At 44.0% G+C, this 23,820-nt stretch overlaps 2 protein-coding genes across 2 annotated transcripts in view; one reads left to right on the top strand and one right to left on the bottom strand.

The window, feature by feature from the left end:
* The first annotated feature begins 2,606 nt into the window (after window positions 1–2,606).
* On the top strand, window positions 2,607–19,278 carry syt14b (synaptotagmin XIVb). Its single transcript, XM_065008850.1, is given in 13 exon segments — window positions 2,607–2,633; window positions 2,635–2,888; window positions 2,890–3,146; window positions 3,633–3,785; window positions 3,892–3,918; window positions 3,921–4,144; window positions 8,747–8,917; window positions 12,059–12,232; window positions 12,336–12,428; window positions 15,215–15,392; window positions 15,586–15,642; window positions 16,631–16,746; window positions 16,831–19,278. Coding segments are annotated over 13 exon segments (1,932 nt in total). The 3' UTR covers window positions 17,032–19,278.
* A 1,183-nt stretch (window positions 19,279–20,461) lies between these two features.
* LOC115107913 (exostosin-like 3) overlaps window positions 20,462–23,820 on the bottom strand; it is a 38,978-nt gene continuing 35,619 nt past the window's right edge. The window contains exon 6 of the mRNA XM_029631679.2: window positions 20,462–23,665. Coding sequence (XP_029487539.1) covers window positions 23,456–23,665 — 210 coding nt within the window. The 3' untranslated portion in view covers window positions 20,462–23,455. The remainder of the gene's footprint in view (window positions 23,666–23,820) is intronic.

Genomic DNA, 23,820 nt, shown 5'->3' with positions numbered 1-23,820 from the left:
GGTGCTTCAACAAAGTATTGAGTAAAGGGTCTGAATACTTATGTAAATGTGTTACGGCAGTCGTCGGAATGAGACCAAGGTGCAGCGTGGTAGGCGTACATTTTTAATTTATTTAAATGAAAAAAACAAAACAAGAAAGATAAACTACACGTAAATTAATGTAGTGCTAAACCAGCAACTAACAAAAACAAGATCCCACAACAGAAAGTGGGTAAAAGGGCTGCCTAAGTATGATCCCCAATCAGAGACAATGAAAGATAGCCGGAGACAATCTGGACTGCAACTCGTCGCTGAAGACTCTGGACTGCGGACCGTCGCTGGGGCTCCGGACTGGGGACCGTCGCTGGAGGCTTCGGACTGGGGACTGTCGCTGGAGTCTTCAGGCTGGGGACCGTTGCTGGAGGCTTCGGACTGGGGACCGTCGCTACAGGCTCCGGGCCATGGATCATCACTGGAGGCTTTGTGCGATGGATTATCACTAGAGGCTCCGGGCCATGGATTATCACTGGATGCTTCGTGCCATGGATCATCACTGGAAGCTTCGTACCATGGATTATCACTGGAGGCTTCGGGCCTTGGATCATCCCTGGAGGCTTCATACGTGGAGCTGGAACAGGTATCACCGGACTGAGGAGACGTACTGGCAGCCTAGTGAGTGGAGCTGCCACAACACATCCTGGCTGGATACCCACTCTAGCTTGGTGAGTGTGGAGAGCTGGTACCGGACGCACTGGGCTATGACGGCGCACTGGAGGCATAGTGCGTAGAGCCAGCGCAGGACACACTGGACCGTGGAGGCGCACCGGAGGTCTGGAGCGCAGAGCTGGCACAACTCGTCCTGGCTGGATACCCCCCTTAGCCCGGCAAGTGCAGGGAGCTGGAACAGGCCGCACTGGGTTGCTGGCGAACTGGGGATACCGTGCGTAGAGCTGGTGCAGGACAACCTGGGCCGAAGAGACGCACCGGAGGCCAGGAACGCTGAGCCGGCACAATCTCTCCTGGCTGAATGCCCACTCTAGCACGGCAACTGTGGGGAGCTTGCAGAGAGCGCACCGGGCTGGGGCTGCGCACCGAAGGCATGGTGAGCAGAACTGGATAACACGGTGCTTGACCAGTCACTCACTCCCTATGGTAAACACGGGAAGTTGGCTCAGGTCTGAACCCTGACTCCTCCAATCTCCCCGTGTGCCCCTCCCAAAAAATGTTTGGGGCTGCCTCTCGTGCTAGCTTCGTGGAGCCAACTCCTCGTAACGTCGCCGCTCCGCTTTAGCTCCATCTCCTCCTTCGGACTGCAATACCCTCAAGCCTGCGCCCAGGGTCCTTTCCCGTCTAAGATCTCCTCCTAGGTCCATTCCTCCTGACCACGCTGCGTGGTCCTTCTGTGGTGGGATCTTCTGTTACAGCTGTCGTCGGAATGAGACCAAGGTGCAGCGTGGTAGGCGTACATTTGGAATTTATTTAAATGGGACAACCCAAAAAAACAAGAAAAATAAACGACACGTAAAGTAATGTAGCGCTAAACCAGCAACTAACAAAAACAAGATCCCACAACAGAAAGTGGGAAAAAGGGCTGCCTAAGTATGCTCCCCAATCAGAGACAACTATAGACAGCTGCCTCTGATTGGGAACCATACTCGGCCAAAAACAGGGAAAAAGACAACATAAAATGCCCACCCCAAATCACATCCTGACCTAACCAAATAGAGAAATAAAACGGCTCTCTAAGGTCAGGGCGTGACAAAATGTGATATCAGTTTTTTTTAAATATACATTTGCAAAACCTGTTTTTGCTTTATAATTTTGGGGTATTGTGTGAAGATTGATGAGGGAAAAAATGTGTTTAATCAATTTTAGAATACGGCTGTAACGCATCAAAATGTGGAAAAAGTCAAGAGGTCTGAATACTTTACGAATGCACTGTATATAATCTGACTGGCAATTTAAAACTCTCATAATCACTGTTGAGATACATGCTTGTGGGTGAGAATGTTGTGAATATACATGATCCCTATTCCCAACCACAAATTGTCCTCCTCATTACATGTACAAAGTGTAAGTCATGGTTTTCAGATAGTAATACCTTTCCCACACACTCTCATGAACCAAATGTCCCTGCCAGAGCTGTGATTATGATATAATCTAGAACACAACAGACAGTGTGGAGAAGGACAGCAGCCACAGCCATCAGCAAATCCAACCAACATGGCGTTCTTCCAGAGCTTCGGTCAGAACATACCATCGGTCAGCATCTCCTCCATCTTGGATTCAGTCAGCAGCAGAGTGGACGACCTAGCCAGCGCTGTCACTGATGCCACCTACAGCGTCAGTGACCAGCTGACCGAGCTCAGCGACCAGGTCATCAAGAAGGTGCAGACAGAGGAGGAGGAGGCTGCAGATAGGGCAGAGGGGGGCCAGGACAGCAAGGAAGGGAAGGCCCAGGAAGGGATGGCCGAGTCAGCGAGGAGCAAAATCAAGTGGCAGGCTTCAGAGGCCTGCTCAAGCCTAACAGACTACAGCTCCAAGCTTAACCAATCCAGTGACTATGGTTTGAAGAACAACCAATCGAGTGAAGTGACCGCAGAGGACTATCTTCCAGCCCACTTGGAATGGGTGTGGAAAGACGGAGGCTGGCGAGCTGTAAAACCAGGGGAGAGTTCTGCAAGGGACAAGGAACCAGAAGACAAAAGGAAGAAGGAGGAGAAGGAGAAGAGGAAGGCGGAGAAGAAGGAGGAGAGGCTGAAACAGGTGGAGGAAGAGGAAAATAGCCATGGGGAGACCATCAAGGAAGAGCCTGAAGATATAGAAACCAGCTTGTCCCCTAAAGAGAACCACACTGCTTGTCAGGACAACGAGGGCCAGAAAGAGGACAAATCCAATGGGGTCCACCAGTGACGACCATAGCGATCCTCCACAGTCTCCTTGCCCCGAGGAAGAGTCGAGAGCATCCAAAAAGAAAAAGAAGGGGGAAGCTGAAGAGGAGGAGAACGAGGTGAGCCCTGAGGGAGACGGAGAGCAGAATGAGACTGAAGCCGCTGTATCTCCCATTTCTGAGGGAAAGAAGAAAGAGCGTGACGTGAAGAATAAGAAGGGGAAAGGGAAGAAAGAGAACAAGAAGAAGAAGAAGAAGAAGAAGAGAGGGGATAAAGGTGAGATCTCTCTGGATCTCTTCTTCTCTTCTACTCTTCATGTCTGTCTGTGACATTAATTAACTGAAGTCATGGGTTCTAAAACTGAAAACAAATCCTATTTTAACAGTCATGGATGGATCCAAATACATCTGTCTGTAAGCTGTCATGTTTACACTTTCACTTCTTTCTCCTCACAGATTTAACTATTTCTCTCAAATGAGTGTTGTAGATGTGATATCGTGGACACAGAGGAATAGCTTACCAGTTAGAAATATGATACTTCTCTTCTCTGACGTAGTAGTAGTATCCATTCTTATCAGTCTGCTATCTAATACATCCCCTAACTGGAGAACATGAAATACATTTGTGGAACAGGGTAAAAAAAAAAAAATCCTTCCATTTTTTGCGAGGACACATCCTCTGTGGTCTGTGAGTGGAGATGTGTCTTATGTTGACTGATTGTGATGATGTACTATGATCTTGTGTGTGTATCTGTTTGTCCAGACCAGAGCTGCCCGGAACGTGGCTCTGAGGACGATAGTGAGGAGGACAGACCAGGGAGACACTCTGAATCCTCAGCCCAGCACAGAGCCTCAGTCTGGGATAACAGACAGAAACATACCAGCCATCACAGCAGTGAAGCCTCCATTGGACAAAGTGAGAAACTCATTGATGTGACAACATACATGCATGCACACATACACACACATCCGAGATGTTTACTAAGTCACAGATGAATCGTATCCATCACTCTGTTCCACAGCCAACAATATCCAGCGGATGAGACGGGGTTCCCCCTCAACGAGAACCAGCCTCCCCCGTATCAGGACGAGGATAGACCGGTCCGGGTGTCTCTCTCGCGGTCGGAGGTAGGGGGTCTGGGGGAGTCGAACCCTGACGGCAATGGTACACGGCGATCCAGCAAGGCCAGCGTTGACCAGGACACTGCGAGTTACCTCAACAAGGGCTATGATGAGGATGTACCTAGTGACAGCACTGCCGTCCTGGGACCAGAGGTGAGCTAGGACAAAGACACTCATGCACCAGACTGTTAGCATTTCCCATAGGACACTGTGTCATGCTAGCCGGGCATGCCGACACTGCCTGAGCAAGCCCACTGGCGTAGCACAAACTCCACAAGGCGGGGGGGGGGTGGAATACACATGTTTCTCAAAAAGTATAGAATAGCTGGAAATTAGCTCAGGGATTCTTGAAAGTCGGGACAATCCTTATCTGGCAGGGAAACTATATTTTATTATGTTGCATTATTTGAGCTTAAAATGTACATTTAGGGGAATGTTATAAGGAAAATATTTTTGAAAGAATTTTCTAAATACTTTCGATATATACAGTATACACTACCGTTCAAAAGTTTGGGGTCACTTTGAAATGTCCATTAAAATACCCATTAAAATAACCTCAAATTGATCAGAAATACAGTGTAGACATTGTTAATGTTGTTAATGACTATTGGCTTTCTAGGCAGAGTTGCAAAGAAAAAGCCATATCTCAGCCTGGCAAATAAAAAGAAAAGATTAAGATAGGCAAAAGAACACAGACACTGGACAGAGGAGCTCTACCTAGAAGGCCAGCATCCCGGAGTCGCCTCTTCACTGTTGACGTTGAGACTGGTGTTTTGCGGGTACTATTTAATGAAGCTGCCAATTGAGGACTTGTGAGGCGTCTGTTTCTCAAACTAGACACTCTAATGTACTTTGTCCTCTTGCTCAGTTGTGCACCGGGGCCTCCCACTCCTCTTTCTATTCTGGATAGGGCCAGTTTGCGCTGTTCTGTGAAGGGAGTAGTACACAGCGTTGTATGAGATCTTCAGTTTATTGGCAGTTTCTTGCATGGAATAGCCTTAATTTCTCAGAACAAGAATAGACTGACGAGTTTCAGAAGAAAGCACTTTGTTTCTGGCCATTTTGAGCCTGTAATCGAACCCACAAATGCTGATGCTCCAGATACTCAACTAGTCTAAAGAAGGCAAGTTTGATTGCTTCTTTAATCAGAACAACAGTTTTCAGCTGTGCTAGCATATTTGCAAAAGAGTTTTCCAAAGATCAATTAGCCTTTTAAAATTATAAACTTGGATTAGCTAACACAACGTGCCATTGGAACACAGGAGTGATGGTTTCTGATAGTGGGCCTCTGTACGCCTATGTAGATATTCCATAAAAAATCTGCCGTTTCCAGTTACAATAGTCATTATTTTAATGGACAAAACATGTACTTTTCTTTCAAAAACAAGAACATTTCTAAGTGAGCCCAAACATTTGAATGGTAGTGTGTGTGTATGTATGTGTATATATACACACACATATATACATAAAGCTGAAGTCGGAAGTTTACATAAACCTTAGCCAAATACATTTAAACTCAGTTTTGAACAATTCCTGACATTTAATCCTAGTAAAAATTCCCTGTCTTAGGTCAGTTAGGATCACTACTTTATTTTAAGAATGTGAAATGTCAGAATAATAGTAGAGAGAATTATTTATTTAATCACATTCCAAGTGGGTCAGAAGTTTACATACACTCATTTCTACAAGCTTCCCACAATAAGTTGGGTGCATTTTGGCCCATTCCTCCTGACAGAGCTGGTGTAACTAAGTCAGGTTTGTAGGCCTCCTTGCTCACACACGCTTTTTCAGTTCTGCCCACAAATTTTCTATGGGATTGAGGTCAGGGCTTTGTAATGGTCACTCCAATACCTCGACTTTGTTGTCATTAAGCCATTTTTCCACAACTTTGGAAGTATGCTTGGGGTTATTGTCCATTTGGAAGACCCATTTGTGACCAAGCTTTAACTTCCTGACTTATGTCTTGAGATGTTGCTTCAATATATCGACATAATTTTCCTTCCTCACGATGCCATCTATTTTGTAAAGTGCACCAGTCCCTCCTGCAGCAAAGCACCCCCACAACATGACGCTGACACCCCCGTGCTTCACAGTTGGGATGGTGTTCTTCAGCTTGCAAGCCTCCCCCTTTTTCCTCCAAACATAACGATGGTCATTATGGCTGAACAATTCTATTTTTGTTTCATCATCAGCTTGCATGCCGAAGAACACCATCCCAACTGTGAAGCACGGGGGTGTCAGCATCATGTTGTGGGGGTGCTTTGCTGCAGGAGGGACTGGTGCACTTTACAAAATAGATGGCATCGTGAGGAAGGAAAATTATGTCGATATATTGAAGCAACATCTCAGACCAGAGGACATTTCTCCAGAAAGTACGATCTTTGTCCCCATGTGCAGTTGCAAACCTTAGTCTGGCTATTTTATGGCGGTTTTGGAGCAGTGGCTTCTTCCTTGCTGAGCGGCCTTTCAGGTTATGTCGATATAGGACTCGTTTTTACTGTGGATATAGATATTTCACAAGGTCCTTTGCTGTTGTTCTGGGATTAATTTACACTTTTCACACAAAAGTACGTTCATCTCTATGGTACAGAACGCATCTCCTTCCTGAGCGATATGATGGCTGCATTGTCCCATGGTGTTTATACTTGCGTACTATTGTTTATACAGAGGAACGTGGTACCTTCAGGCATTTGGAAATTGCTCCCAAGGCTGAACCAGACTTGTGGAGGTCTACAGTTTTTTTCTGAGGTCTTGGCTGATTTCTTTTGATTGTCCCATGATGTCAAGCAAAGAGGCACTGATTTTGAAGGTAGGCCTTGAAATACATCCACAAGTACATCTCCGATTTACCCAAATGATGTCAATTAGTCTATCAGAAGCTTCTAAAGACAGAATTTTGAAAGCTGTTTAAAGGCATAGTCAACTTAGTGTATGTAAACTTCTGACCCACTGGAATTGTGATACAGTGAATTATAAGTGAAATAATCTGTCTGTGAACAATTGTTGAAAATTGTGTCTTGCACAAAGTAGATGTCCTAACCGTCTTGCCAAAACTATAGTTTGTTAACAAGAAATTTGTGGAGTGGTTGAAAAACAAGATTTAATGACTCCAACCTAAGTGTATGTAAACTTCCGACTTCAACTGTATATATATATATATAAAAATGGCAATAATGAACATTTACTGAAAAATTATATCATATCGTTTCTTTCAAAAGCCCTCTGTGACATTAAAAAATTATTTTCTCAAACTACGATTCATAAAAGATGTGTGGAGATTTGGTCAGATTTGTAAAAAATCGGGAAAGAGCAGGATTCAGTTATCATAAGGACCCCTTATTCATGTCCTCATTACATGCAGTGCAACATGACCACTCATGGTCTGTAAAGTAAAGGTTTTATTGGGATTCCATATTTTACAAGTGTTTGTATTGAACTTTTATTTGTAGAGGCAAAAATCTGTTTTGAGAATCTGTTGTCAACTCCGTAAGTGGCTTGTCAACTACGTCACTGATGGCTAACCCGCCAATATCTTGAAAAAATATTTCTATCACTGTTCTTCAGCATATGCTCAAACAATGGAAGCATTTGCTGTGCTAGACCTGTTTGCTTAATACATGTTTTTTAAAAAATGTTTTAAATCTAGAAAAAGATGCCAAAATGCTTAAGAAATTTGCCCTGGTGCATTTAATAGTGCTATAAAACACAAATGAGTTTGGAGATTTGGAAAGATCAAGGCCTGTAAACACTTGCTGGTGAAATGCCTTTGATAGTGTCTGACGGAGTTGACAGAAATCCATATAGTTGCATTTTATGAGAAATAACATGGTGTGAAAGCTAATACTTTGATCTATCAAAATATGTATTTCACATTTAGTTAATATTAAGACAAATATGTGTGGAAGATTATCCTGTCTTTCCAGAATCGCTTAGCTTGCTTGTACCTTGTGGTTTTATGCATTAATATGAATCTTATCATTCTCTCTCTCTCTCTCCCCTCTCTCTCTCTCTCTCTCTCCCTCCCTCTCTCTCTCTCTCCCTCTCTCTCTCCCTCTCTCTCTCTTCCCTCTCTCTCTTCCCCCTCTCTCTCTCTCTCTCTCTCTCTCTCTCTCTCTCCCTCTCTCTCCCCCTCTCTCTCTCTATCTCCCCACTCTCTCTCTCTCCTCTCTCTCTCCTCCCCCCACTCTCTCTCTCCTCTCCCCCACTCTCTCTCTCCTCTCCCCCACTCTCTCTCTCCTCTCCCCCTCTCTCTCTCTCTCTCTCTCTATCTCTCCCTCTCTCTCTCCCTCTCTCCCTCTCTCTCTCTTCCCTCTCTCTCTCTCTTCCCCCTCTCTCTCTCTCTCCCTCTCTCTCTCTCTCCCTCTCACTCTCTCTCTCCCTCTCTCCCTCTCTCTCTCTTCCCTCTCTCTCTTCCCCCTCTCTCTCTCTCTTCCCCCTCTCTCTCTCTCTCCTCTCTCTCTCTTCCCTCTCTCTCTCTCTCTCTCTCTCTCTCTCCCCCTCTATCTCCCCCACTCTCTCTCTCCTCTCCCCCCACTCTCTCTCTCCTCTCCCCCTCTCTCTCTCTCTCCTCGCTTCCCCCTCCCCCTCTCTTACAAGATGGTTCACCATCCCATCTGCCCTTCACCCAAGGCTCTAAGGGACTATATCTACTCTCACTCTGTAATGTCATAGATGAGGACTGACTAACAGATTCATGCATTAAAATGCATATTTTCATTATCTCTCTCCCTCTCACCCCTTCCCCCTCACTCACAGGATGGTTCACCCTCCCAGCTCCCCGGTGGCTATGAGCCCGAGCCACTGGCTAAGTACGGCACGCTGGACGTGGCCTTCGAGTATGACTCGGGCAAGCAACACCTCGCCGTCACTGTCACTGCGGCAACCGACATCCCCGTGCTCAAACAGACAGGCAACATCGCGTGGCAGGTGAAAAACTTTACTGTTGTACTTGTCTTACTTGCTCTCACACGTAAACATATTTTCTCACTAGCACTGATTTTGCTACAAGCGTTTATTTTCCAAGAAAGTTTTACTTGCAATGATTGTGATATGTGATTGTACCTACTACCTTAGTTGCCAGCACTGACTGCAAGTCACCCTGCATGAGAGCATCTGCTTCAGCTTAAGTTACGGTGAATTATACAAAAAGAGAGATAATACATTAGAAGACATTATGAAGGCTCATGCATGCCTACAGCAAGCTATAAAGCATTCTACCAAACTCTCCTCCTGGAGATCTACCACCTGTAGGTTTTTACTCCAACCTTCATTTAGAACACCTTATTCTACTTGTTAGCCGTTCACCAAGACCTAACTAGCTGAATCAGGTATGTTAGGTGAGGTTTGGACTGGAAACCTGCAGGACAAAAACAGTTTTTTTTAAATGTTGTGAATTTATATTAAAAAACAAACAGAAATACCTTATTTACATAAGTATTCAGACCTTTTGCTATGTGACTCAAAATTAAGCGAAGCTGCATCCTGTTTCCATTGATCATCCTTGATCTTTCTACAACTTGACTGGAGTCCACCTGAGGTAAATTCAATTGATTGGAAATTATTTGGAAAGGCACACACCTGTCTATATAAACGTCCCACGGTTCACAGTGCGTGTCAGAGCAAAAACAAAGCCATGAGGTCAAGGGAATTGTCCGTAGAGCTCCGAGACAGGATTGTGTCGAGGCACAGATCTGGGGAAGGTGCCAAAAGATTTCTGCAGCATTGAAGGTCCCCAAGAACATAGTGGCCTTCAACATTCTTAAATGCAAGAAGTTTGGAACCACCAAGACTCTTCCTAGAGCTGGCTACCTGGCCAAACTGAGCAATCAGGGGAGAAGGGCCTTTGTCAAGGAGGTGACCAAGAACCCGATGGTCACTCTGATAGAGCTCCAGTTTCTCTGTGGAGATGGGAGAACCTTCCAGAAGAACAACTATCTCTGCAGAACTCCACCAATCAGGCCTTTATGGTACAGTGGCCAGATGTAAACCACTCCTCAGTAAAAGGCACATGACAGCCCACTTGGAGTTTGCCAAAAGGCACCTAAAGACTCTCAGATGATGAGAAACAAGATTCTCTGGTCTGATGAAACCAAGATTGAACTCTTTGGCCTGAATGCCAAGCGTCATGTCTGGAGGAAACCTGGCACCATCCCTACGGTGAACCATGGGGGTGGCAGCATCATGCTGTGGGGATGTTTTTCAGTGGCAGGGACTGGGAGACTAGTCAGGATCGAGGGAAAGATGAACGGAGCAAAGTACAGAGAGATCCTTGATGAAAACCCGCTCCAGAACACTGTTGTGTCTGTGACTATCATTAATGTGAAGACTGTTATTTTATCAAATCAATTCTCTATGTGTAGTTATTATTGTTATTATTATTATGTGATTTAAAGTACTCATGTATACTTTAATTAACTAAGAAGTCGGGGCACCATGGGAAAATGTTTGTAGTGTCTCTATTTCCCGAATCGACTCTAAGATATTTTCATAACAAAACAGTCGCTTATTAATGAATTGTACCTCATCAGTTCTCATTACTGAACGTCGCAAACCCTTGGATATCTGCACGAACCCTAGCATAAATTATGAATCAGCGATATACAAATTGGCTTAATTATTTATTTACTAACTAACTAATCAAATCACAGAAAAACATGAAAACACACACAATTAGTTAATACGTGGGGTACTGCATGATACAAAGAAAAAGGCCCTAGCGGACAAAACCGATATGACGGCTTGGTAGACAAAGGAAAGGGGGTGTGGACCATTCAAGAGCATGAAACTCATAGCTGATAACTACAATCATAGAAATTGCTAATACTTTACATGAAAGACCACTCATTGGAAAAATTTGGAAGCAATTTACATATTTACGAGCGTATGTCTTATCTCTCTCTGTGGTCGCCGGTCCATCTGCTGGAGAGAGTTGACAGAAAAGTCTCTGGTTGTGTTCCCCAGAACTCGGTCTGTCGTAGTTGTTATAATGGATACTTCAGAGTTCCATTCGGAAATCTTCTTTGAATCAGATGCGTTTACCAGACTAAAGTATTTAAACAGCTGCATTCTGAATAATTCTTCTTTAGTTTGTAGATTTCTTTGCCATTTCAACGTGGGAATGATCTCCACGTTCTCTGGTCTTGTCCTCTGGTAGAGTTGTAGTTTAAACCACTTCACACACTAGCGTCACCAGGCATGTTTTGGTCTTAGGAATTCAACCGTTTTTAACCTTAGCTTACACCGTGGTTTGCGTGGTCTACGTGGTCTGCTGTGAATTGTGCCACAGGGGCTTTTATTCTTGAGTAGAAAAGGGCCGTCTCATCATGTTTGTGCCCACCTGGGCATGGCTACTGACTGTGCATAAGTTCCCATAAAACAACCAATTGTCATTTAGAAGACTATATCACATTATCTTTCCAAAAGTATTATTTTACTTAATCATCCATCTTATACAACATTCAGAAGTAAACCTGACTGGGGGGCACAATATACACCCAAAAGACCACATCGTGACAGCACTCAGGACCTCAGACTGGGGTGAAGGTTCACCTTCCAACAGGACAACGACCCTAAGCACACAGCCAAGACAACGCAGGAGTGGCTTTGGGGACAAGTCTCTGAATGTCCTTGAGTGGCCCAGCCAGAGCCCTGATTTGAACCCGATCGAACATCTCTGGAGTAACCTGAAAATAGCTGTGCAGCAACGCTTCCCATCCAACCTGACAGAGCTTGAGAGGATCTGCAGTAAAGAATGGGAGAAACTCCCCGAATACAGGTGTGCCAAGCCTGTAGCGTCATACTCAAGACTGTAATTGCTGCCAAAGTTGCTTCAACAAAGTACTGAGGAAAGGGTCTAAATACTTATGTAAATGTGATATTTAAGTTATTTTTCTTTTTATACATTTGCAAATATTTCTAAAAACCTGTTTTTGCTTTGTCATTATGAGGTATTGTGTGTAGATTGATGAGGGGGAAATAACAATGGAATCTATTTTAGAATACGGCAAACACCTAACAATGTGTAAAAAGTCAAGGGGTCTGAATACTTTCCGAATGCATTGTATGTAGGTACACCTGGTTTTACTGCCCACTAAGAAGCAGCGGGCCAAGACGGAGGTGCAGAGGGGGCCGTGCCCAGTGTTCACAGAGACCTTCCGCTTCTCCCGGGTGGAGCAGGAGGCACTGGCGGACCACGCCGTCCGGTTCCGCCTCTACAGCGTCAGGAGGATGAAGAAGGAGAAGGTTTGGGGGAAAAAACAAGCATGTATGCAATAATTCTTGTAAGTCACTTTGGATAAAAGCATCTGCTAAATGGCATATATTATTATATTATTATTTATGTTAGGTGTTGGGCGAGAAGGTTTTCTATTTGACTAAACTCAACCTGCAGGGCAAGATGGCGCTGCCCGTTACACTGGAGCCTGGCACTGCACTAATGGTGAGTGACTGCGAAGATAGGGGTAAAAAGGGGTGTGTGTATGTTTGTTTTACTATACTTGTGAGGACCAGAAAAGAGATTTCGGACAAGTGAGGACATTTGGCCGGTCCTAAAAAGGAAAAGGATTAGGTTTAGGAGTTAAGGTTAGGTTTAGGGAAAATTGGATTTTGAATGGGCATCAATTGTTGGTCCCCAATTTAGTGTAGCAATACACAACTGTGTGTCTGTGTATGTGGTAGGGGTCTGTTTGTGCAATTTCTTGCCAAGAAGAAGTAACCTGATTTGTATGATGTCCACTTAGATAAATTATCTTGGCATTTTTCCTATTTTGTTGCCTTACAACCTGGAATTAAAATAGATTTGTGGGGGGGTTTGGATCATTTGATTTACACAACATGCCTACCACTTAGAGGATGCAAAATAATTTTTATTGTAAAACAAACAAGGAATGAAACAGAAAAAACAGAAACCTTGAGTGTGCATAACTATTCACCCCCCCCCAAAGTCAATACTTTGTAGAGCCACCTTTTGCAGCAATTACAGCTGCCAGTCTCTTGGGGTATGTCTCCATAAGCTTGGCACATCTAACCACTGACATTTTTGCCCATTCTTCAAGGCAAAACTGCTCCAGCTCCTTCAAGTTGGATGGGTTCTCAATTGGATTTAGGTCTGGGCTTTGACTTGGCTATTCCAAGACATTTAAATGTTTCAACCTTAAACCACCCGAGTGTTGCTTTAGCAGTATTCATAGGGTCATTGTCCTGCTGGAAGGTGAACCTCCGTCCCAGTCTCAAATCTCTGGAAGACTGAAACAGGTTTCCCTCAAGAATTTCCCTGTATTTAGCACCATCCATCATTCCTTCAATTCTGACCAGTTTCCCAGTCCCTGCTGATGAAAAACATCCCCACAGCATGATGCTGCCACTACCATGCTTCACTGTGGGAATGATGAGAGGTGTTGGGTTTGCACTAGACATAGCATTTTCCTTGATGGCCAAGAAACTCCATTTTAGTCTCATCTGACCAGAGTACCTTCCATATGTTTGGGGAGTCTCCCACATGCCTTTTGGCGAACACCAAACATATTTCCTTATTTTTTTCCGTTAAGACCAGCTCTGTGGAGTGTACGGTTTAACGTGGTCCTATGGACAAATACTCCAATCTCTGCTGTGGAGCTTTGCAGCTCCTTCAGGGTTATCTTTGGCCTCTTTGTTTTCTCTCTGATTAATGCCCTCCTTGCCTGGTCCATGATTTTTGGTGGTTGGCTCTCTCTTGGCAGGTTTGTTGTTTTGCCATATTCTTTCCATTTTTTAATAATGGATTTAATGGTGCTCCGTGGGATGTTCAAAGTTTCTGATATTTTTTTATAACCCAACCCTGATCTGTACTTCTCCACAACTTTGTCCCTGACCTGTTTGGAGAGCTCCTTGGTCTTCATGGTTTCGCTTGCTTGGTGGTGCCCCTTGCTTAGTGGTGTTGCAGACTCTGGGGCATTTCAGAATAGGCGTGTGTGTATATATATATATATGCACACATATACATACACTGAGATCATGTGACACTTAGATTGTACACAGGTGGACATTATTTAACTAATTGTGACTTCTGAAGGTAATTGGTTGCACCAGACCTTATTTAGGTGCTTCATAGCAAAGGGGGTGAATACATATGTTCACCACTTTTCCGTTTTTTTCCCCCTAGTTTTTTGAAACAAGTTATTTTTTCACTTCACCAATTTGTACTATTTTGTGTATGTCCATGACATGAAATCCAAATAAAAATCTATTTAAATTACATGTTGTAATGCAACAAAATAGGAAAAACACCAAGGGGGATGAATACTTTTGCAAGACACTGTTTAATGGTACAGTAACTCGTAGACTAACCTCGTCCCCAGCTTCCAATTGCTGGCGCATGGAGCCTGGTGACAGTGTGGGACTGTTTGGGATTTAGTGGGTGTGGATTTACTGAGTGACATGATAAATTCAAATTCTGAGCAACTCACACGACTATGAAGCGTGGTTCCAAATCGAGGCGGGCAAAGTGTGTGTTATGGAGCACCACGGAAATAATTCCCTGGAACCTAAGGTAGTAGGAACACAAAACACATATTTTAGCTGGCTATACCAACCTACCATCTATCTAAACTTTTAGTCATCATGGTCGGATTACCGACCGGGGCCCCCATTGATTTTGTTAGTTACGCTCACTCAGATATCATATTAAAACATGTCTGCAAACATTTCTCTCCACCCTATGGTAAAATGTGTAGAATTGCATGAAATTAGTAATAAAATTACTAAATCTTCTCTTCACTCCATAGCAAAATGTGTACAATTGCAGCAACATTTTCCTTACACCTCATGGCAAAATGTGTAGAATTGCAGCAAATGATCTCTAAAACTTCTCTCTCCTCTGTCAAGAGAGAGGCTGCTAAAATGTTTTGCTCGCAAGGCTAAGGCCAGCTCTGACTGCATGTGTGGGTATGGATGTGGGTACACTGACCGGCGAGCCACTGCGGCTTCTCATGATGAGTTTCGATTGTTTGCTCCCACCCATCAAAGTTGCCCATCTACACTCAAAGGTGATGGACTGAAAGATCAGCCAATTAAAACCAGCGGTTGTTTTGTGCTCTCCTGTGGCGCTTGAAAACCAGACGAGAGAGCCGGCTGCTTTAGACAAAGCATAGTCTCACCCAATCCAAGCCATTCAGTTGCATTGTACTAATTCCTACCTGCCTCTAACTCTGCATGTGGTGTTGTCCATCCTCTCCTTTCTCCCTACAGGGCTGTGGGTCGTTGGTGAGTGTGTCCCGTAGTGCAGGGGCTCTATCCTACCGTTCCACCAGGGACTCCTCCCCAGAGATTCTACTGGGCCTCATCTACAACGCCACCACTGGTAGGCTTTCTGCAGAGGTCATCCAGGGCAGCCACTTCAAAAACACAGCCTCAGACAAACCTCCCAGTGAGTGGACAAATAACACGTCTATTTTCCTGTTGTGTCTGTGATAATGTTTTGGAGTAGTTGGGTAGATTAGCATTCAAATCCATAGAACTGAATACTTGTTCTTATTCCTATTTTTGTGTCTACCACCTATTTACTTCAGTCGTCATACGGTCTTCTCTCTTCTTTCCTCCCTCTGTGTGGTGTCCCCCAGGTGGTCTGTTCTGTTGTATGAAACGGTTCATCGGGGGACAACTTTACATCATGAGAGGTGAGCCCACTGTTATCAATCCATGTACCTCTATCTATACCAGAGTCACTGTCTGTTCCTCTCTGGGTCTACTGATAATGTTGGGAAAGGGGGATACCTAGTCAGTTGTACAACTGAAATGTGTCTTCCGCATTTAACCCAATCCCTCTACATATTGTATCGTGAAAAAGAACCCCCAAAAATGGCTGGTATCAAAAAGCAATTCGTATTCTATTGTGGGTCAACACAATTTTTTATTTTACTAGGTTAGTCTCGTTGAGATTAACAATCACTTTTACAAGAGACCTGGCCAAAATAGCATTTTCAACATAAAACAACGCAATACAGTTTAAAAACATGAATTTACACATTGAACAGCAAGATGTATTGGGAAAGTGTGGTGCGACTAGGGGTCAAAACAACCCCCCCCCCTCTCCCACACACACACTTTATTTTCCATCGTAGTGTTTAACCTATAGCTTTAAACCCATTTAAAGGGACGGGCTCCTGTTATTCCACGACCCTTTGAAGCTCGTTCCAGGTCAAAGAGGCAGAGAACTGGAAAGCTTTTTACCATAGCTCTGTACGGCCTTAGGCACAATCAACAAAACACTGTCCGGTGAGCGCAGGCAATAGTTTGTCTGCCGGACAATGTAGTTACATAGCACAAGTAAAATGGTAGCTGGCTATCTATATATATATATAAACCTACCAATGATTCAATCTCAGAAGAGCTAAGGAGATCCAGCCCACTCTCGCAGAGCGTACAGTGATGAGTGAGGGCTTTGGAGTTAGTAACCAACTTCAGCGCCCCATGGTACACAATCCAGCATATGTACTGATTCCACAGGGGCATACATATACAAGATATCACCAGAATCACCTACAGGCACGAAACAATGGAATTACAATAGACTATACATGACTTGAAGATCTTCTGCAATACGCCATTTTGTATTATTCTCCACTAGATGGCAGCCTCTCACCATCTTCCTCCTCCCTTCCCCAGACACCTATGTGAAGCTGACCATGCTCGACTCCAAGGGCAAGGAGATGTCCAAGTGCAAGACGTCAGTTTGCCGCGGCCAGCCCAACCCCACTTACAAGGAGACCTTTGTCTTCCAGGTGAGGGAGGGAAGAGATATAAAATAATACATTTTACATACATGGACCCTGTTTTACAACCCAACCCCATCTCTCGTCTTCCAGGTGGCCCTCTTCCAGCTGTCCGAGGTCTCCCTGGTGGTGTCCGTGTACAGCCGGAGGAGCAGCATGAAGGCCAGGGAGAGGGTGGGCTGGGTGTCCCTGGGGCTCAACAGCACCGGAGAGGAGCAGCAGGCCCACTGGAGCCAGATGAAGGAGGCCGGGGGACAGCAGGTGTGCAACTGGCACGCGCTCTTGGAATCTTGAACAGGTCTTTAATGAGAATCACAAGATTTCATCTCGGTGACACCAGGAGGAGAAATACAGAGCCAGAGGAAGATTATAGGGTATCTTGATCTCGGTGTTGAAAGGGGATTGGTTCCTTGACCTTCCGTCAGAGATGCAGACGAGGAACCATCTATCAATGCTATGCATATGAACCTGGAATGGGATGTGTGTGAGGGTGCAGCGCTATGAGAGGCACGTGGATTCCACATGGAGTCGCTATTCATTAAGTGCTGCTTTAAATACCCTTTAATATGTAAAAGAGCCACTTGACCTGAGAAAGACTGACTGGTTCTAAGCAGTGACTTCCCGCTCCTGTCATGGTCAATGGGGACTGTCAGACTGATCTTTTAATACAACAGCTGATAGACCTCAGTTATGAACTGGTCCTGGAATGGACGAAACTGCTACTGAAATGAACACAGCGGGTCCTGATCCAGTCTCTGATTGATGCCAATTTTGTGTAATTCATTTCCCATATTCTGGTCCATAATAATATGTTTTGCATGTAATTGTTTACAGAAGATGATCCAAATACGACCATACATATCTCGTACGATGGACCATTTTCATCCTGAAGAGTGTGTGGAAGAACAACGACCAAAACAAGCCAGCCCCCTCACATTCTTCTGGAGTTGTACTGGCCATAGAAATAGAATTACAAGAAGGGGAAAAGCCCCTCAGACCACTGCAATTTAAATGATACAATCATGGATTCACTCAATATGGCCGAAATGTTAATTCTATTTCTAATGGTACTGACTTCTAATAACACCAGCATCAGTCATTTCTCAACTGACGCTCACAGCCATTGGTGACTGTTAAAGCCAGCTGGGCCTGTAACAACTATGCTAACGAGCTATGCTTATTTTTTACACTTTGTGACATTATGCAACATACATTTGACTGATTTGTCATTTTTATTTTGGGGGTTTCTTTCGACAGCCATTTCATCTCCCGTTGTAATAGCGTGTATTATCTTGTGTGCGTGCATGTGTTCAAGACCACAAAATACAAAGTACATCTTCAGAATCACATTTAGCATCATTTGAGAATTTTTGTGGCTCACTGAATCAGACAACTCTGTAACCAACACCATCCTTATAAAAGACCCATCACCTTTCGTGTATTACATATTCGAAGCTACAGTGCCTTCAGAAAGTTCACACCCCTCGACTTGTTCCACATTTTGTTGTTAAAGCCTGAATATTAAATTGATTTTTTTGTCACTGGCCTACACACAATACCCCATAATGTCAGTGGAATTTGTAAAAAAAAAAAAAAAAAAAAATGACTGAAATATCTTGAGTCAATAAGTATTCAATCCCTTTATGGCAAGCCTAAAAATGTTCAGGAGTAAATTTGTGCTTAACAAGTCACATAATAAGTTGCATGTACTCACTCTGTGTGCAATAATAGTGTAACATATTTTTTGAATGACTACCTCATCTCTGTACCCCACACATACATATAATTGTAAGGTCCCTTGCAAAGAAGGGCACCTTTTGGTAGATGGGTAAAAAAATAAAAAAATAATTGAATATCCCTCTGATCATGGGTAGCCTAGTGATTAGAGCGTTGGACTAGTAACCGGAAGTTTGCAAGTTCAAACCCCCGAGCTGACAAGGTACAAATCTCTCGTTCTGCCCCTGAACAGGCAGTTAACCCACTGTTCCTAGGCCGTCATTGAAAATAAGAATTTGTTCTTAACTGACTTGCCTAGTTAAATAAAGGTAAAATAAAAAATATAAAAAATTAAATGGTGAAGTTATGAATTACACTTTGGATGGTGTATCAATACACCCAGTCACTAAAGATACAGGCGTCCTTCCTAATTCAGTTGCCTGAGAGGAAGGAAACAGCGCAGGGATTTCACAATGAGGCCAATGGTGACTTTAAAACAGTTACAGAGTTGAATGGCTGTGATAGGAGAAATCTGAGGATGGATCAACAACATTGTAGTTACTCCATAATACTAACTTAAATGACAGAGTGAAAAGAAGAAAGCCTGTACATATTACAAATATTCAAAAACATGCATCCTGTTTGCAACAAGGCACTAAAGTAATACTGCAAAAAAAAATCCAAAGCAATTACCTTTTTGTCCTGAATACAAAGCGTTAGGTTTGGGGAAAATCACTTTACTGAGTACCACTCTCCATATTTTCAAGCTCAATGGTGGCCGCATCATGTTATGGTTATGCTTGTAATCAATAAGGACCGGGGAGGTTTCCAGGATAAAAACTAAACGGAATGGAACGAAGCACAGGCAAAATCCTAGAGGAAAACCTGGTTCAGTCTGCAATAACCTAAAACACAAAGCCAAATCTACACTGGAGTTGCTTACCAAGAAGGCGGTGAATGTCCCTGAGTGGCCAAGTTACAGTTTTGAATCTACTTGAAAATCTATGACAAGACCTGAAATTGGTTGTCTGGAAATGGTCAATAACCAATGTGACAGAGCTTGAAGACTATTTAAAAGAATAATGGGTAAACGGTGCACAATCCTGGTGTGGAAAGCTCTTAAGAGATTTACCCAGAAAGACTCCGCTGTAATCGCTGCCAAAGGTTCTTCTACAAAGTATTGACTCGGGTGTGAATACTTATGTAAATGAGATATTTCTGTATTTCATTTTCAATAAATGTACAAAAATGTCAAAATACATGTTTTCACTTTGTCATTATGGGGGTATTGTGTGTAGGTGGGCGAGAAAATATATATTTAATTCATCCACACTACAGTATGCTCTTCCATAGAAATATAATCTAGTCGTTATATTTCTATGTAGAGAATCACTGGTGAAACAGAGCATTATGGGTACTGAAGTTATGCTACAAAAGGTGTACAGTATGACAAGCAGGATTCCACAGAGTGTGTCATGCTGACTCTGAAGCAGGCCTGGAACACAGGGTCTATTTCACATTTCACTGTGAAACATGTTTGATGGCTTGCCACCGAGAAGCAGAAGTGAACACTAGAGTCTCATACTAGCACCACACCCCGGCTTTACTGTTACAAGAACCCCCTCCTCCCTCGCTCTCCTGGCTGGAGATGAGGGGAGGAGTCTCTCATCTCTCCCTCTTGTGATGTTAGTGGCTCAGTGTTTAGTTCAGGCTTGCTGCCCGACGCCCCACACCCATTGGGTCAGGGTTTCTACCGTGTGCAGCCACACCTCGCAGCATGGAGTCATGGGAGAGATGGGTGACATATTGCGCTGAGATCCACCAGTATGCTGACTGAAGTAAATCCCCAGAGTCTAACTTCCAGTGTCATTGATGAAGCTGAACATGCTCATTGTGGCTAATAACATGTGAGAATAGAGAACGTCAGGAAATGTATGCCTACTTTTTCATTTCTGCGGTGAAAGGAGGAGACGGAGTTGGACGACAAAAGAACAACACGAGTCAGAGACACGCTTTAAACTAACGTTGAGATTTTAATTCCATGTCTGGCCTTCAACGGCTTGTTTTACCCTGTCATCAGTGGTCAGTCTGGTACAGAACAGGGCAGGCAGCAGTAGTTGCAGTTGGCAGGTAGCCTAGCCCAGGGTCCTATTCATTGAGGCACACTAGCAAACAGCTTTAAAGCGTTTTTTGATTTTAGATTTTTTTTTTTTTAATGTATTGGACCAACTCCAGGTAGGGACTTCCTGTTTCAGTCTGTTTGGTGCCTAATGAACAAGACCCAGGGCTGGGTGTGTTGGGGGAAACAGTCCCATGAGCGCATAGTTTCAGAACACTTAAACAGCTAGCTAGAGGAATGATTGGTGGCTTTTTCCTGGCCCTCTTCATCTGTTGACACTAGAAAACCCAGCTGTGTCATTGTCCGCCGAGGGGGAAAATGGGGAGGTGAGAGGTGGGACTTCCAAAGCACTGCATGAGACGTCACCCGAGTCGACCCCTCCCTGCCCCTGGAAATGTTAGGAGTGTGTCTGTCAGCCAGGTCATTTTTCAGACAGCATCTGGAGCTCAAACTCAAGCCACTGGTATGTGTGAGTGCACATTATTGCAAATGGGCTGACTGAGTCAGTCAAAAACAGGTTTGAGCACATACCCTGGCTGTAGTGGTCTCAAAGACTTGATCTCAGATCAGTTTTGCTTTTCACCTCTTAAAAAGGTTCAGGTTAGGATTGGCGAAGGCTAGAGATGATCCCTAGGTCTGTGTTTTAGGGCGAGTTTTAAGTCGAGCGGTCAATGCCACCTGCTGGTTCTCGTTAGTGTTCTAATGAGGCCCCCCCCACTGGGCACACACACTGTGGTTGAATCAAAGTTGTTTCCACGTCATTTCAATGAAAGGACTTTGAACCAATGTGGAATAGATGTTGAAGTGGACCAGTGATGCGTGGTCAGTCAGGTGAGGAGGTTCCGTTGACCAAGATCACGTTTCATTTTTATTGCAGCCACCATTTCTAGTCACAAAGTTAACCCCTTCAGAAGCAAGCCTTCGTATACCCATTTGATATATTCAATTCAATAAATATACAGACATCATGGGGACGATAATGTGGAGTTCCGTAGTTTGAACTTCCCAGAATCAAATAGATTCCTATTGCTGATCAACAGTGTCGTCACATCTCCTGAATCATCTCAAATAAAGGATCTAGTGTTACAGATTAGATCCTCAAGTCAAATCAATGGAATGAAGCCAGAAAAGGTCAAAGCACGTTCATTTATAAGGGCTGTATAGGCACTGCCATTTCAATTGGTGAGGGGGGAGTCAACTTTCTTTTCTTTTTTAAGAGGGGGGAGTGGGGGGTGCTGTCTAAAAGGGGTGAGGGGGTAAGGGTGTACCAGACCATATCCTATTAACAAGCGTTCACATTGTGCACTCTGCAAAACATTGTGCTGTTTTTCAGCAGTTAAAATCGTACCTATTTGGCAAATAAAACATTCATTGAGCATCAATCGTTACAAAATGAAATTTGAGGGACCGGACGTGGAGACGCTGTACAGAGAAGCAGCTCATTTTGGAGGTTAATACTGAATGGAACTGTGATGATGATGAGGGATAGAAACACCAAAATAAGCTTGTTTTTCAGTTCCTTGCACTAAGGTCTGATATGTTTAGACTTGTGTTTCCCAAAAGTGCCCAATTGAAACAATGATTAAATGTTCCGGGGTCAAGTCTTCCCCTAGGTACAGATCTGGGATCAGCTTCTCCTCCCCCAATCCTAACCTTAAAGGTCCAATGCAGCCATTTGTATCTCAATATCAAATCACTTCTGGGTAACAAGTACCTTACTGTGATTCCTTTTGACCATTTGAATTGAAAACAAACAAAAATAGCTTCTTAGCAAAGAGCAGTGGTCTGAGCTGTTATTGGCAGAGAGGTCTGAAAGTCTTATTTACCACCTGGTCATGTCACCAGGCCAAAACACCCTCCCACCAAAACAGGCTGAATTGTCTGTCTTTTCAAACAGATCTTAAACTAAAAAAGGCGTCACCATTTTCAGAATTTCACAGTATTATTCCAACCTCACAGTGTGGAAATACATGATAAAACACAAAAATCAACGGTTTTGACTGCACTGGGCCTTTAACCATTGGTGGGGGAAATGCAAAACTGACCCAATATCAGAATCTAGGGGCAAGTTCACCCTCCTCCATTACTGAACACCTCATTAGAGGACTATATAGGAACGACTAACCCGTCAGTTAACACCGACCATTGATAGGTAGCCTAATACCAAACAAAAAAAACAAGATCACCGGAAAAAAAATACTTCTGCGACCATCAGTGCTTCTCTCGCGGTTTCATATACAAGAGTAGAGTATATAAATGTAAAATGAGTAAAAAAAATAATAAAATAATGAAATGAGTGCAATGACAAACCGTATATGCCTTTGCCCCTTTGTTTCTCTCCCAAAAGGTTACATGTCTAGCTAGCGATTCAGGAGCTCAGGACCCACTGCGACAGTCCACTGTCTCTCGGTCTCGCTCTCCCTGTGTCAGTTTAAAACCAGTCGTTTACATTGTCAGTTTGAGTTTGGCTCTGAGAGTCAAGTTAAGTCCTTGGGTAGGCAGTGTTACCACCCCTCGTGCCCATAAAAAGTGGCGCAAAAAATTGAATCTGTAGTGGTTGCTGATAAAACACACAGATGACATGACAGAAAACAAACGAAAAGGCTTTTTGATTGGCAGCGGCCCTTCTCTGCTTCCAGCCTATCAGGGGTTCCAGTAAAGGTGTGGGGGGGCGGCTCTGAGGGGGTTCAGCCAATTAACTGGAGAGGGTTGTTATTGTACATCCTAGATCCAATTCTTAGGTGTAGGCCCTCACCCCCAAACCTCCATCCATCTCAGAACCAGCCCTCTCTGCTCCCTCTTCCGCCTTTCTTCCGTTTTGCCCGAGTTCCTCATTCTCTTGCTCCGTTCTGCCCAACTTCCTTAGCTGGGCCTAGCCCTGGGCTAGATGAACTTGAAGCACTTAGTCTTGTCGTGGGGCAGACGTGTCTTGAAGAGCACAGAGTCCACGCGGAACTGTGTGTAGAGTAAGGGCATGTAGCCGTACACCTTGACAAAGAAGTTGATGCACTTGTGGCGCTCGTGGAAGTGAGAGTCGTCGTGCGACAGGGCCTGTGGGCAGCCGGGGCAGCGGAAGGTCCAACGAGACGTCACCTAAGAGGGAGGAAATGGAAAGGGTGGTGTCTGTGTGTTTCTAATCACAATGCTACAACCATTTTGATTGCTTTGTCGATACCATGAGCATGTGGTCGTAAAATATGTCAGTGTGTGCCAATGAATACTGGGACAGAATACTTGCACAGAATTGA

The sequence above is a fragment of the Oncorhynchus nerka genome, linkage group LG24 (assembly GCF_034236695.1).
Source record: "Oncorhynchus nerka isolate Pitt River linkage group LG24, Oner_Uvic_2.0, whole genome shotgun sequence".
Lineage (NCBI taxonomy): Eukaryota > Metazoa > Chordata > Actinopteri > Salmoniformes > Salmonidae > Oncorhynchus > Oncorhynchus nerka.
Note: the sequence above shows the minus strand (reverse complement) of the source record. Positions and strands in the feature narration are given on the sequence as shown.